This window comes from Vanessa tameamea, chromosome 15 (genome assembly GCF_037043105.1).
Source record: "Vanessa tameamea isolate UH-Manoa-2023 chromosome 15, ilVanTame1 primary haplotype, whole genome shotgun sequence".
Classification (NCBI taxonomy): Eukaryota; Metazoa; Arthropoda; class Insecta; order Lepidoptera; family Nymphalidae; genus Vanessa; species Vanessa tameamea.
In genome coordinates, this window is record NC_087323.1 from 10,650,955 (window position 1) to 10,668,302 (window position 17,348).

At 32.5% G+C, this 17,348-nt stretch overlaps 1 protein-coding gene across 1 annotated transcript in view; it reads left to right on the forward strand.

Annotated features, from left to right (window-relative positions):
- Positions 1–16,388, forward strand: part of LOC113402104 (uncharacterized) — a 37,538-nt gene extending 21,150 nt beyond the window's left edge. The window contains exons 3-7 of the mRNA XM_026642223.2: positions 822–1,032; positions 2,004–2,113; positions 5,911–6,042; positions 12,892–12,964; positions 15,849–16,388. Of these exons, the coding sequence (XP_026498008.2) occupies positions 822–1,032; positions 2,004–2,113; positions 5,911–6,042; positions 12,892–12,964; positions 15,849–15,930 (608 nt within the window). The 3' untranslated portion in view covers positions 15,931–16,388. The remainder of the gene's footprint in view (positions 1–821; positions 1,033–2,003; positions 2,114–5,910; positions 6,043–12,891; positions 12,965–15,848) is intronic.
- Positions 16,389–17,348: the final 960 nt, after the last annotated feature.

Consider the following 17,348-nt stretch of genomic DNA (forward strand, 5'->3'; position numbering starts at 1 on the left):
TATAATATATAACATTTATAATGTAAAGATTTGTAATGTGTTATTTTTTAATTTTTAAGTACCTACCAATTCATGAATTTTTAAGATCGATTTCTGTCTTTTACTGATTCAAATCTACAGCTAGATTCACATTATAGCAGACCAATGAGCAACTGTTTCGCATAGACCAATATTTGTTTCTGACGGTTCAATTAAAATTGATTCAACAATGGCAACAAAAAACCCGTTTTTAATATGTAAAATATTGTAATTCCTTCCAAAACGAATATCAATGAAATACGTATTCGCTATCGCAACGTTAAGGCAATGTTCGATAAAAAAATATTTGAAAGCGACTTGAATCAACACAAAAAATTTGCTTCGATTTGATAAAAGTCTGTTCAACTTCTTTTAAACGCATTCGATTTTTGGTCTTGCAGTTGGTAGACATTTGTCTAATCATAAGGGCTAAATTCTATGAACTGCGAAATACTACAAATTCACTTGTTCACCACATATAGTGTTAAAACAATTTTTAAATTAATCATTGAAATGTCCTCATGGCATTTTGTATGCAATTAAGACTATGAGCAAAATATGACGCGATTTTTACCAAATTAATTATGATATATCGGCTTGAATAACCCTGACGTATATATGAATACTTTTTCATTAAGATCAAATAACATATGACTAATCCATTCAAAAGGATGGCGAGGGGTCAAGTTATATAAAACATACATTTTTTGATAAAAAAACTAACTTAACTAAATCCAATTTTTTTTCAATATATTAAGGTTCGTATACTTTATGCAATATTTATATTATAAATCATCATCCAGGTGCAACACTCACCGCAGCCCAGAGCAGAGACTACAGGCTTCAGAACCTGGACGTCCTAAATCTACTGGAGAAGCCATGGTTAGGCCTGAGTACGCAAAACCGTTGGGACAGACCTCGCATTGAACAGGACCTCCATAACATTTACCCAAGGATGATCCGTCAGCGTCAAGACGATGAAGAGGCAAAGACTTACGATGATGATGTTATGAGGTAAATATAAATAACTACTGAATGATTAAAGTATAGGTTACCTTCCTTTCTTAAAGATAGATAGATAATAAAGAAAGATATTTTTTCTAAATGTGGATATTATCTTGAAATTCTAACGTCAATAAAACTGTATTGCAGAAGTTTATTTAGACAAACCCCATTCTTTGCCATTCATATATTAATTTTTAGATACCTTTAAAAACACATATGCTATTTGATTAAGAATATATTATCTTCTTGATCTTAAATTCTACCACAAATTGAAAAAAAATCCCGCTGAGTTTCTTTCGCCGGTTCCTCTCAAGTCGGGTATTTTCTTTACAAAACGGCGGTACTGTTTAAATCAGTAAATGTAACACTTCTATATTAAATAAAGGATTTTATTTGATTTGATTTAATAACCGATAAACTTTTGGAACCAAATAGTGCCATGAAATATCTGTCACGGACATATTGTAGTTTTATTAAAAATATTGTACATTTCCGGGGTCCAAAAATTCGGGTGCCTGAGGCTTGTATCCCTTGTTAGGATGAAGGCATATTATTACCGTTATCGTTAGAATGTTATTTATATATTAATTTTATCAAAAAATATAGTAAAGCAGGCTTCTGCGAAGTATTTTGACAAAGAACTCGTTAAATTGTGTCTTGTATACGTCATCACGCAACATATCTTATTAAAAGCGTTACCCTACTATATGCGTCATCCACGATGTACCCAGACATTATAACATTGTTATTGGTATTTTTTATGTTTGTTATCTCAGAACTCATTTCTTTTTTGCTTGTGAGGGAGGAAAAATATCAGCAAGAGTAAAAAAAATATGGAATGATATTATTTATTCACATTTTATGTATATTTTATTTTCACAATTATTATTTTTTTTTTTTGTTGATGTATTATTTATATTTCCTCCTTTCTTAATTTTGCGGACTGTTTCCGTATTATAAAATTTCCATTCTCTCCTCAGGTTCGGGTCTGAAAAGCGATCGGCAGTGGCAACAGCGATAAACGCCGGTCGCCGGAGACGGCAGCCGACGCCCGCCCTCGGTAAGGCAGTCACGCCGTATGTCGGCGTCGGTAAGCAACGTCGATTACGGCCACATTACATATTTAACTGTTACGGTTAAAAATTTATTTTATTTATCTCTATGATATTACCCATAACTTATTACTTTTTAATAATAAAAATAAAATAGATTAATATGATTTTTTTAATATGACTGCCTCGTTGATTTAGTTGCAGTTCTAGGTCTTGGTTCAAATTCCGGGTAACCCGATCGTGGGATTTTCCATCGAGAAATTTAGTAGTAGCCGGAAATTTGAAAATTGACAGTTTTTACTGCCTCATGTCCGGCGTCCTAACTACTTCCAGTTGCGTAAATACAGAGTGCACTGATATTTGCACGCCATCTTATGCACAATAATATGTACTATTTGCCTAGTCTCCCTAGAGAATACGCGTAATATGGCAATCATCGTTTCCATTTATATCATAGATTCAAAATATAGTACCAACTAAATCTAGATAGATTTAATATAATATGCACGATAATTATTGTACTCTTAAGAGATTTTCCGAAGACTATTGTGATCCTACCCCCTTCCCTTTTAACTTAGCCATTGCCAAAGCTAAAGTCAGATTCCTGGAATCATCAGGTACCTGATTCCAGAAATCTGAAAAACTAAGCGGTCGTTTTCTACTTAGTACCGAATTTCAACCTAATTTCAAAGTCCATAATTTATATTAATAAAAAAGAAAAACAAATGCAACATAATACGAAAACAATCTTAGGATTACAAAGCTTAGGCTATATAGTTACTTATTTAAAACAAACAAATAACAATCTTAAGTAATGACTCAAGTTGATCTCTTAATTTTATCGTCGAACAAAAACAAATCGTCCTTGGGCTTTATTATGTCTTAATTTATAGTTTTGTTTGTAAATTGCTCCGCTATCGAGTCTAGAAGTATAATTTTATTGATATCTTTCGCTTACATTAATTTCTTAAAGTTTACAAACAACTGTATCTGATACTAAATAATTAAACCTATTAGTTTATGTTTGTTAATTAATAGGGCCAAATATATTGAACCGATTGTAAATATATTTATTTGTTTATAGTTTAAAAAACAGTTTGTAACTAAATACCTACCTTGGGTCCAGCAAAATTTAAGACTAAAAGGAATTGTCCAGCCATTAGAAGATATGAATCTTAAACAAATATTGTGGGCTCAAATCCAGGTCTGGTATCTGCCACATTTTTATTCCAACTCCTATTTTAGTAGCGTGGTAGAATATGCTCCAAACTTTTTAAAATTACAAGAGCCTGAGTCGAGCAATTCAACATTTCTAGGCAGTTAGTATTACGATTATTTTTATTTATAATAATAAAGGTGGACAGGCGAATGGACCAACTTATGTCAATTGCTCACTAAAGACCATAGACAATTGTGTATTAAGAAACATTACCCAGGGTCTACATCACCAATTTACAATGACAGTTTACAATTTTGAGAACTAAGATGTAATGTCTACTTACATCTTAGTTCACAAAATTGTAAACTGTCATTCTATACTGTTTGGTTGCAGACTATGTGTGATGAGTGGGAACTAAACTCTACCTAAAGAAAAAATGAAAATAGTGCAAAATTTTTCCGTTGAATTGTAATTTAATTTCTCTACGTAAACAATAACCTTATGTCACGACACACAGTGCACGTTGGTATTCCCATAGGAGACGTCTATACATAGAAATAATTATCTCCTTAGTATATTAGTGTTGCTTTTGTATATCTTTACTTTAATGTATTCATATAAGGGTAAAAATTATAGATAAGTATATGCCTTTTTATGGCATTAGTTGGCAGTGGGCAATTGGCCATCTGTTGGTAAGTCCTCTGACCTCCACCTCTGACCAAAACATGGGCACCATATGCAATTTTAACAATGAACTAAAAATGCGCCACCAACCTTGGAGACTGAGATGTCTCTTTTACTTGTAGTTACACTGGCTCACTCACCTCTCAAACCCGAACACAACAATATTTAGTATTGCTGCTTGGTGGTGATATACAGTGTGGGCTAAAAATTTTTGCAAATAGCAACACTTGATTTCTCAAAAACAATGACAGTTACGGACCCGCGGGTGACGGTAAATTGTGTGTCACTTAATGCAATTTTAGTCACGATACGACGCCTCTTTAGAGTTGAATACGAATTACAACGTGTAAGTGAGTGTCCAAGTGTTAATTTAATTAAAGCTTGGGTCAAGCAGTTCGAGCAAATGAGATGAATAATATCAAACAAACTGGGCGGCCACGTTTAAGAAGAAGTGAAGAGAACATTCGCGAGGTTGAAATTTCTGTAAGGGACGATCCAGAATCATCTACGCGTAAGCGGTCGGCGGCTCTGGCAATACCAAGAACTAGTCTGCACCGAATTTTGCAGTTGGACCTTAAACTACACCCATATAAGCTTCAAATTGTACAGGAGATGAAACCAAACGATTACATTCAACGTAAATTGTTGGCTGACACTATACTGGAGCGATTCTCTAGCCTTGAGAATGTATTGTTTACGGACGAGGCCCATTTTCACATCAATGGTCACGTAAATAAACACAATTGTCAATATTGGAGCACGGAAAACCCTCGTCTTAAACAACGTCTTAAAACGACAGTATGGGCTGCCATATCAGCATCGGTCCATATTTCTTTGAAGATAATCAAGGAAATAACGTAACTGTAAACTCAGTGGAATACGTGAAGATGTTGCAAGAGTTTTTGACACCACAGTTATATGAATTTGATGGATACAACAGCAGGACTTTGATGCAACAAGATGGAGCAACATGCCATACCTCAAATGAGAGTTTACGGGTGGTAAAAGAAATGTTTCCTAACAAATTGATGTCTCGCAGAAGTGATATCCCATGGCCTCCAAGAAGCGCGGACCTCACACCTTCCGATTTTTCTTGTGGGGATATCTAAAGAGTCGAGTGTACTTTAATAAACCAACGACCATATACCAATTAAAAGAAAACATCCACGAGGAGATAACCGCGATTCCTCGCAGCATGCGTCAGCGAGTTGTCCAAAATTTACGTAGTCGATTGCAGGAGTGCCAACGACGAGACGGAGCACATCTCGACGATATAATTTTTAAAAAAATAAATTTCAATAAACGTTTATTACGTTAAATAAATCATCAACAAAATAAAATGTGTACTTTTATTGCTACTCATGTTTCAAAAGTGCAAAAATTTATGGCCCACCCTGTATATAACGAGTACGAAATGACGTAACTTTATTTTAATAAGTCAAGAGAGCTGTCGTTTTAATTATTAATTACTATTATTATTGACATACTAACACGCACTATCGCCAATTTGCATTCGCTTTTGATTCAGTATTCGCGTTTGTTGATTCCCTATAATGTTCCCATCTGACTCTATTTAGTAAACTAAGATGAATAAAACTACTAGTAGCTTTTCATATTTGATACGCAATTCCGATTCTCTGCGGCACCAGTGAGGATAATAAGACGAGGTGCTACGTCTTTTAGAAATGATTTTGCGCTAATACGGCAAAGTGCGTGACGATTATTCGTTTTTATTTCAATATTTTACTAAGAATATATTTATATCAATTTATGAATATTATTGTATGAATTGCATCTCGAAGCCCTGAAATTAAAAAAAACAGGTACATTGAGCTGCTTTGCAATGAAGTACGTCCTAAAAAATACCTTACTTAATATATACGAAAAAATCTACAACCATAATAGATACCTTTGATCGATAAAGATACTTGTGATCCAAATATCAAGCTTGTTAGTTTGACTATAGAATTTGTACAAGATATAATTTTTCAGGAGTGCTCAACGATGTGGGTTCATTCTTTGACTCGCTGAGGGACAACCTGGAGACGCTGGCCTCACTCTCGCCGCAGCAAAGATCCAACCTGTTCCAGGAACCACCTACTGTGGTACACGCTACTTCATCTGGTAAGCTCTTGATATTAAGTTTTAGACTATCAAAGTTAAAATAACAACCGTAATTGCCCACAGACACAGCTAGGCTAAGTCTCCCTTTTCATTAAGGAAAATATTTGAAGCTAATTCAATAACGCTGCTCTGATGCTGATTGGTGGATACACATTTGCAGATTCAATGCGACGCATAAGTTTTCCTTTACCGCCGAGCACGAAATCAATTATAAACGCAAATTAAGCACATGAAAATTAAGTCGTACCTACCCAGAATTGAACAAGCAACCTTTGAAAGGTTGATATATATATATTTATTTATTTATTTATTAATAATGAGTAATATTCGACTGTATTTATGAGAGAATACCAACAGCTCAAATGTTTACAGCCAGTATTTAGAGTCACATTAAAAATGATTTTAAAATGACACTTTATGGTTCACGCCAAGGTTGCCGTTAATCATTGCGTCCTTGAACAATAACCAGTGGTGAAACTATGACTATGTAATGGCAATTATAATGTCGTTAGGCGATAGTTTACGTGGTATTTTTGGTTAAACAAAGAGATTTTGCGCGTTATTTAATTACGTAAGTGGATAAAGCTAGTATTTGTTACAATACTATTATATAGGATTTTTTGTTTAAAAATAATGCTGAAGCCCGATCACCGCGTACCGGGTCGGGCTGCGATCGGGCACCACCACAAATCAAGATCATCTAAAGATACACTCAAACTTTAAAAAAAAGCAACAAAATCGATACAGAACTGTAAGCTAATTAATATACACACATACAGAAGAATTATATATATATATAATGGTTGTGGGAAGATGAGCAATTACTCCGCTGGAAATAAATCATTATTGTAAAATGATACCCAAAATTACCAACTTATAGAAATATTTACTAGAGAGTATTCTTATTCATTTTAGAATTATGTTTAAAAAATTAACTCTATATTTAGGTAAATATGTAGACCACATTTACCTTTGTAACTTCGTTGACTAGTAATTGGGCAACGTGATGGTCGCAATGGGCATCGCCAACCATAGACAATGGCATTGTAAGATATTTTTTACCAGTTTACATCGTCAACACGGCACCAACTTCTGGGAACTAAAATGTTTTGTCCCTTGTGGCCAGGGTTACACTGGCTTACCCGCCCTTCAAAAGGGAACACGACGATCCTAAGTACTACTATTTGGAGGTACAGTGAGTGATTAGTGGGTGAGAGTCTTACTACCAAGATTTTCTTTTTTTCAAGCATTACTAATTGTCGTTTAATACAGATGTGTTTCCAATTAAATTATTTAACAATATCTTCGGATTAATTATAATAGTATGTATTTTTATTCCTTTAAAATAGATTCTTAAACGTGTAAAAATACAACAAACATGAACTTAAAAAAAGTTTCTATTCAAATCACTTTTATTACGTTTTATACTTTTACCTGTTATTTCATCAGCCTGTAAATGTCTCACGACTGGGCTTCCTGCTTCCTGTTTTCCTTTTAAAGTAAAGGTCTACATACACATCAAATACATTTCTCACGTTATTAAATCCTTATTCCTAAATTATAAATAAAAATGACCTTATATAAATCGTGTTAATAAAAATGACCTATATAATATATAAATCGTGTTATTTACTCGGGGTCTAACCTGCAATTTTCGATCAAGATTCACGTGTTCTAACCTCTTCGCTGTCTCGGCTCATGCCCATATAAAACCTTGTTACACGTGTATGTCTCATAACCTTAACCGAACCGGTGGTAGTGTTTAATTTGACCATCAATAAGTAAGTGTAATGCTTCTATGTTGAATAAAGGAATTTAAGTTTGAGTTTTGAGTTTACCATTTTCACAAGGAGTACGAAATAAACAATACGGTATTGTATATAGATAAAGGATGCGCAGTTTTTCCCACTTCCCATTTATAACTTGTTGACCTCAAACAAGTCTAATTGGTACACATGTGGCGTACTATGTGTGTTCGAGATGAATTATAAATATAAGCTGGGAACACACTGGTACAATTCCATTATATGTATATAGTTTATATTACGGCATTTATGAGCATTTTAGATTTAGATTTTATTTTTGTTAGTTTACCTAAACCTGTATATGTAAAGACTTACATATATTCTCATTGTGAACCTCCTCCGTTACAGTTAATTAAGAAAGATTCGAACAATGAAGAAAGTGATTATTCTTTTTAAAATGTCTCTGGTAAAATACACAAATAGGTACAGTCAGAGTAAGAAAACCTTCGTCAGTTGTCAAATTAATTCCTTTATCAAGTCGTAAACTCTTAGTACATTTTGAAACGAATGCATTAAACATAAAACTGCACTTAAAGTTAAACCAACATGGTATGATAACTCAATCGGTAAAGCAGATTATCGCTCATACTGAGCACACGAAAATAGATCTTAAGGTGACGAACCTTTTCTAACTCAATATGTCATACTCAATCGGTAAAGCAGATTATCGCGCATACTGAGCACACGAAAATAGACCTTAAGGTGACGAACCTTTTCTAACTCAATATGTCATACTCAATCGGTAAAGCAGATTATCGCGCATACTGAGCACACGAAAATAGACCTTAAGGTGACGAACCTTTTCTGACTCAATATGTCATACTCAATCGATAAAGCAGATTATCGCGCATACTAAGCACACGAAAATAGACCTTAAGGTGACGAAACTTTTCTTACCCTGACTGTACATTACGTATGAAAAAATGCGGTCTTTAAGAAATAAAATCTTTAAGTATATATTATAATATTATGCCACAATTACTTTTCTATAAATAGAATATGCTCCAAACCTTCTCCTCAAAAAAGGCGAGGAGGCCTTAGCCCAGCAGTGGGAAATTTACAGGCTGTTCATTCAAAAAAAAAAAAAAATCTTTTCCCATAAAAATTGTCTTTAACGCGCACTCGTTTTACAATCAGTTACACAAATAGACAAACAGAATTACATTCGCATTTACAATATTAGTTATATGCAGACGTTTACTCTTCCACGTTCAAAAACTGCTCATCAGATATGAAGATTCATATAAAATATATTATAATTAATCATAGTTATACCTAGGCATTCATATAACTCAAATATTATATACTATCATAAATATAGTTACTCTGATCGCCAGTATATATAAAGGATTATCTATTTATGAGGAAGCGCTGAGGAACATTAACATTTCTAAAAAATATAGTACGCAGAATAGGAGGCATTACCTCAAGAATAATTTAAATAAAATTTATTGAAAGAACCGAAATGTCACTATTCCCATAATCCCGAGACTTGAATTATTTTATATTTCAAACATAAAGATATTATTTCAAAGGTAAATCTTATATTGATATTTCTTTAAAGCTGAAGTATTTTCTTCGGGGAAAATATCTTAATAGGTTAAATACGTATTAGCAATCACGAGGCGTCCTACTATGACAAAGAAATCCTGAAAGCCTAGCACTGGTTCTAAAGTCCCACATAATAAGTTTTTATTGTTGGGGTACACGTAAATCAAAGAGCACATGTTTCAAAGATAAATTCCTGGAAGAATTGTTAGCTTGATCATACCTTTCTCTTAAATAAAACATCGATTATCACTTCGTAATAATAAATGTCCGAAACGAGCTCCCTAAGGAAATGTATCTTGTGTACTCATTGGTATATACGCGTGACCTTCATTGTCCAAACTATTTGTTCGGGTTGTTTTACATGCCGGCCGTCTCGCTTATCTTTAGCAGCGAGCCTCGACCAATGAGGTGCGAGTATTTTGTTTCATAAGAGTTAGAGATGTAAATTGAGAGTTTGAGGACTATATTTTAATACAGGTTATGATTAAACATGGTTTTGTGATAGTTTTAACCCCGGCTTACTTAAATATGCTTTAAACTGGGATAAAGTTATTTTTTTGACAATTTATAAAAATGAGACCAATGTGTCACAGGCTTAAGGTCGCCGAACTGCGCATCGTATAAATGACGAAGCTGCTCGCGCCACCGGAAATGCTAAGTTACTTTTAATAGTTGTTATCTCTTCATTTATATCATTTAACTGAAATTTTAATAAAATAATAAACATATGTTTTACATTTATATACTATTAGATATGAAAATATTTTACATTTAGTACTGTTTTCGTGAGCTGGGCATAGCGTTTAGAGTCCTTGTATGGGTACTTACATGTTAACAACTATTATCTGCTTGGTAGTAAAGGAAAACATGGTGAGGAAAACTGCATGTGTCGAATGAAATTTTTTTCATATCCATAAATACGCATTACAGCAGCTTGGTGGAATAAGCTCCCATTTAAGAGAAGAGGAGGCCTTAGGCCAGTAGCTCATTTATAGGATGTTTTTTTTTTACTATTTAATAGTGAATTTCATAACTGGTTTTCACGACTGCATGTGCGCGTAAAATATTAAAGCTTATATACAAAGGCCATTAATATTACATGACATTAAGCCAGTAAAAAATGCTAACGCTCGGCATGCGATGATATGTCACTTAAATGATTTTATAAACAATAATTATTCGCTAGGACACGCAACTATCTGCGTACGTTGTGTACGTTGATGATCGTTAGAAACCGTCATGATAGTAGCATAAACAACTGTACAAAGTATCAACTCAATAGGTTGAACGATGAGTGAATTTATGATGCAAATCAATATAGCAAAAATTGCTAGAAATGTATATCCTTTAAGTATTTTTTGCGTTTCGAAATAAAGCAAGATACCTTTATAAAGTACCCATTAATATTTTTGTTTAACTAAAATCAAAACAAAAAATAACGACAAAGAATAATTCAAGATTATTCTATAATAATAAATAGACGTTTTGTAAATTTTTTAATGTCTAATTGAAAATCTACAATATACATAAAATCTACATCAGAAGACGCAGCGCGTTTCGGACAAGTTTTATTAGTATATTATTATATAAATGGTTTTACTCGCTTTTTTTTTACTAACTAAGGTCACTAATTAATTTTTGAATAAAATAAATTGTCATATGGAATACGAACAATAATCCAACTGAAATGATTCAGACTTCAAGAACTACACCAAGCAAACTTATCCGATTACGTACGTTATTGCAGTTTCTTGGAGTTGATTCTAAAACTGTAAATAGTTCTAAAACTGTAACTTCGTACGTGTTAGTTTTAATGATTTAACTTAGATAGTTCGTATTTTTGCGCGAAACAATTTGGCAACAATTGTGAATGTCACTCGCATACAGAGAAATATAAATGTTTTTTATCGCACTGTACGAAACAAGATATTTATAAAGTTTATATATTTTTTTTATTATATTTACTACTAACTACTATCAATCTAAGAATAAAAGAAAGAAGGTTTATGTATAATTATTTCTTCCCAGTCGAATTTTGGACTAAAATAGAGTTCTCAAAGGCAGCATGTGCGCGTAAATTTAACTTCGTAGCTCTGGGCTGCCAAATAGTTTATTACTGAATGACTTGTGCCGTGTTGGTCAAGTCAAAGTAACGTCAAACCGTCACATCGAACTATGAAATTGAGGAACACAAAAACAAGTATAGACAGTATGCCTGTGTTGGCACAGATAATTGTGAACTACAATATTATATGCCGTGTATTTTGACTGGTTTTCATTGAGAACAAATAGCAATACTTAAATCAGTTAAGAACACACTAATCTATACATAAAATATATTTAAATCATTTATATTTATTTGAGATTGATCAAGTATATTTTTACACTAAGCCGACGCATTATAATATTATCGAAATGCGAAGTTAACTAGGTATGATATTCCTAACCCGTTATTAAACTAGTTTGAAAATTGTTGCAAAACTAAGAAATAAGTGCAGGTAGAACTACTGATGGCGCCGCATTCAGAATCGAAGTTTAATTAGTTGCGTACCTGGGGAGCACTGTAAAAGTTACTAGATATGACAGAAGGTGTGTTCAATCCAATGTTTTTGTCACCGTTTGTTTGCAGTTCGAATTGTATAACATACGCCATGAACTATATGAAAACAAAGACAATTGTTTTATTTTTATTTTGTCATATAGACCACAAAATAAAATCCTTAGAAAATTATTGCATAAACGATGGAAAATCTTTTTTGAATTTTAGAATTAAAAAAAAAGGTATTTATAATTTTTACAACTATTACAGATAAAATCAGTGGACGAGTGACAGAATAAGATAAATATAATACAGAGTGACCCAGTGTAATTACATAATCATAACATAAAACATAATCAGCCTGTAAATTTCCCACTGCTGGGCTAAGGCCTCCTCTCCCGTTGAGGAGAAGGTATAGAGCATATTCCACCACGCTGCTCCAATGCGGGTTGGTGGAGTACACATGTGGCAGAATTTCGTTGAAATTAGACACATGCAGGTTTCCTCACGATGTTTTCCTTCACCGCCGAGCACGAGATGAATTATAAACACAAATTAAGCACATGAAAACTCAGTGGTGCCTGCCTGGGTTTGAACCCGAAATCATCGGTTAAGATGCACGCGTTCTAACCACTGGGCCATCTCGGCTCTTCCAGTCACTCTTCTTCAGTGGTAGAATGCTCGCCTGCCAGTGTAATTACAGGATCAATATTCGTAACATATTAAAACTGATTAATATATTTTACGGTACCAGTGAGTGTGGTGACCATTTCTCATCGGGTAGTTTTACATATACTTCAATAAATATATATGTAAAATACTTGTTTCGAACCGGTGGTTAGCTTTACATTTAAATGGAATATAACTTATAATACTTGAATAAAATAAATTTAAAGTACGCGTTTATGAGGTTTAAAAACAATCTATAAAAATAAAAAATAAAATTTGCCGTAGGTGGCGGCGGTGGTGGTGGTGGAATACGTAGACTCCACGCGCTCCGCCCACTCAGACCGACTGGAAACATCAGGTGAGCATATTATGTTGGACAGTTTAAAAAAATAACACAATCAAGTATTCATATTTCAATATCACACCAAAGAGTAATACCAGTTAAGAGAGTCCAACGAAGCTGTTTATGTGTGTTAGTGTGGAGGTACATACATATGACGTACCTATACGGGTTGTCAATGTGGGCGCAGAGTTGCCAGGATTCAAAAACCTCGATCCCACAAACAAACAAACAAAAAAACACAATATTCAATAATTATACATTATTAATATAATAAATAAAATTATTAAATTCATACAGATTTTGATTGTTTGCTGTTTACTTAATTTTAACTACCTTTTTGAAAATAATGTATCAGCCATAATCACTTCTAAAGGAACAATCAAAAGTTCCATTTCTAAAATGACATACATTTTGACATAGTTATTTTTTTAATAGATACCTACCGTTTATTTCTCTTGCCTTCAACGTAAAACTATTTTGAGAAATAACGTTCACGAGAACTGGTAATGAACAGAAACCTTTAACGGTTGTTAATCAATTGATACCTTATGAATGCATCTGCATTTAAACTGACATTTTTATTAAGAAAATGCCAAATTAGCTGCAGTTTTCGTTTGTTTTTTTAATATTATGACATTATAGTAATTATAACATCAATGGATTTCCCTGCACGACGCAAGGCTTACAGAAACGAAAAAAAAAACAATTCTACGTATATACACAAAAAATATAAAGATACATATACTTAATTCATATATATGAAGATACAAGTATTTACTTTTTTTTATTATTTTAATTAAACGATACTGAGTAAGATAGCTATTCGCAATACTTACAATTACTGAAAATAATTTATTTACAAAAATGGACACAATTTGTGATTTGTTTCGCAATTTATAGCGTTTTCTGGATGCACTAAACGGGAAAAAAATTTGGAATATTTTGATGTTTTTTGAAAATTGTTTCACACTCAATAAATCTCGTGTGCATGTACAGATAAATAATTCTTACACCTCTGTTCTCGCTAAAACAACCCGTTTAAATTTTAAGATGTAAGGCTCTCAATTACATAACTAATAAATATTTTAGTAGCACTTATAATTTAGAATGATAAAACATTAAATCCACATACGCTTATTGAAATTATATAATGATAATATTAATAAAAATATTCGTGTACTTATATGATTAGCTATCAGTACCTATAATATATAGAGAGGTCTTAGATATTAATCCTATGAAGTATTGGTTATTTGGTTTGGAAAACAAAGTAAAAACGTATCAAACGCTACACGAATATTTTTCAAAATTCATAGAATATTCATAGCCTTGTAAACACGATTATCCAGAAGTCCAGCGAAGATCTGTTGATGTTCAGTAAAAATATAAAATATAAAAACGCCAAAATGTATAAAAGTAAAATGTAAAAAAGGCACGGGCAACTGTGAGCCCGTGGATGATGTAAACAAAAAATCAAGATTATGTAGACAATGAAAAACATGGAGCTACTATTCGTCGGTATTTAAGCAAGATATATTGGTACGTTTAATTTCAATATCAGCCGGGTTGAACGTTTATGGTCTTCCCGGGTGGATGATGCCTATAAACTTCCTCAAGAATTGGGTTCAGTTACAATGATACTCAAATCAAATACATTTATCAAATCCAACTGGCAATTCCAGATGAGTGCGTCCAAACAAAGAAACTTGTATATGATTAATGCATGCGATTATTGAAAACGTATTAAACGTAATTACGATGGCCTTGTTGCTGTACTACATATAAGGCTGCAGATCCCAAGGTTCTGGATTCAAAATCCAGTTATTGGGCTTTTCTTTAGAAAAACCGTGTCCTGTTGGATTTACCTGTTATTGTGTTTGCTGAAACATTTGTGCACTTTAATGTGCCCTGTTAGCTATTCTGTCTTAGCCGTCGGTTAAAATCGGTTACGACGACATGAACATCACATCATACATAAAAAATCAGTAACATTTAAAATTTACTGGAATAAAGTAAAGCCAACTCAGATATTTATTGCTAAATACATCATAAAATGTAGATTTAGAAATGCCACTATAAAGAAGTCCCTTCATGAGTATCATGTGGATTTATTCGCGCTAACTGACCTAATAGAATTGGTCGAACGGCTCAAATATTTCGACTACTGATAGGTATATGCACGGCGGAATCCTCATATACGGTGCGCCACGGGACGCACACTTAGCGTTTATTTACTCTACAGATAAAGAGAATATTTTGGTTTTGAAAAATTTAACACGCCTTAAAATAGGATCTTCTCTATGTAGCGTGACATTGGCAAAATATATTTGCGTTCATCATAGACACATCATAGTAGGATAGAGTAATAGTGTTTGTGGTTTAAGTATCGAACTACTAATCTACTGCACCGATATATTACTAAATATATACTATATATTTCACTTATAATTGAAATACTCTATGAGTGTGTATGGAAATGCAAATATAATATATAAAGAATCGCTTAGAGTCTGCTATCATTCTGTAGATCTATTCTGAAAGTAAACATTCAAAACCCATCGCAGAACACGGTCGCGAATGTCAAAGAGTAATAAGCGACATTAACTTGAATAATAAAATGTTATAACATTTGAAGGATTCAACACAATAGACTATCAACGAGTCTACTTTGACATTTCACGCGTGTTCCGTTCATCTATCATCATACGAAATAAAATCTACCTATTATGATTATTCGATATTTCTCCAAAATACTTAAGTAGTTTTTATTTCAAGTCATGTCATTAAAACGTAGTTTATTTTAGTAAAGTCATTCCAATGACTTATAAAACACTTCCATAAAGACACATCAGTCATCCATATTCAAAAAATTATTTGTACGTAGATCTTACAACCGCAGATCGGATCTGGAGGCGTACGGAAGCTACCCTGGGGCCAATCACCACGACCCTGGCCTTCTGTGGACCGGACTGGGTCGATAGACGCCACGGCCTCATCCACGTGCATAAAAACTCTGAATTCGCCGTCGATTGTACGACAAACGCTCCTGATTACTTATCCAATTCAAAATTCTCAACAGAAGATTTAGATTACTTTAAGTATAGATTTTATACTTCTAAAATACCGCAATGTGTTTATGTCAAATGTAATAAATATTGGAAAAATTGCGAAGAAGTTTACAGATCGCAAAGACCCCCAGTGCTCACTGGTTACATGAATAAATGGTAATGAAGAAATGTTATTATTATAACTTAGTATCGGCATCGCTACACTCGTTAATTCTAAACATGTTAGCATTATGTAAGATAGGGGAAAAATTACCCTTTGTATTAAAATAATATTCTATACTATATTTCCCGTAATTTTATCGATTTCTAAGCTTGTTTTAAGCGTAATGTATTCTAATTAATATTTTATAAGGTACAGTTCATTTCAATAGATTTTTTTACAAATGGTAACCTAAAAGTCTAAAACTGTCAAAATTCTATTTTTTTTTTTTAATAAAGTCACAGGTATTGAGCCATAGAGCCTGCTATTTATTAAAATTATTGTATTATTATTGTTTATTATATAAAAAATAAAAATTGTTATAAACCAAATATGGCACCATCAAATAATAGATTTGAATTGTAAGAATTTTATTGAAATGAAACTATATTTTTATGTAATCGTGGATTGTATTACTTTAATTTATATACGAATCGTATGATATATTTAATATTTTGATCTCAATTTCTAGTCAATTTAGATGTAAGTGATTTTTTCTGTAATAAATGTAATTGTTATGTACCTATGTTTCAAATATAAATATACCAAAAACCATATTTTTTATTGCTTTAAAAAATATTTACCAACAAATAGTATTACATTTAACTCTGGGGAAATTAGACACCACGGATGTTTCGGGCTTAAGTAAATGAAATATGCATTAATAAAGGATTGAATAATTTAAAATACGAAAGCAGTTTACCTTTTAATTGCTATAAACCGTTGCTTCAACTTTACCTACGTAAGTTAAAACCTCTCAAAATTACTATGAAAATTGAAGTACATAATAATACTTATATATGTACAATCAAATAGGTATACCAAACTATACTGAATCATTATAATACAAAATTAGAACAGTTCTAATAAAATAACTCTTTTTATACAGATATAATATAATGAACAGTCAAATTACTGAAATTCCTTTTTTAAAAATATTTATTTTCCTTTAAATAGTAATTTTAATATATTAAAAACTACTTTTCTTAAATCTCTTTGTTTTAAAACAAAACATGAATAAAACCTTTTGTATCATTATTTTTAAATGATATGGACTACACAAATTATATTTAAGATGTGTAAAAATTAAGTTTCTTTAAAATGTGTATATTTCAAATGATGTCATCTTTAC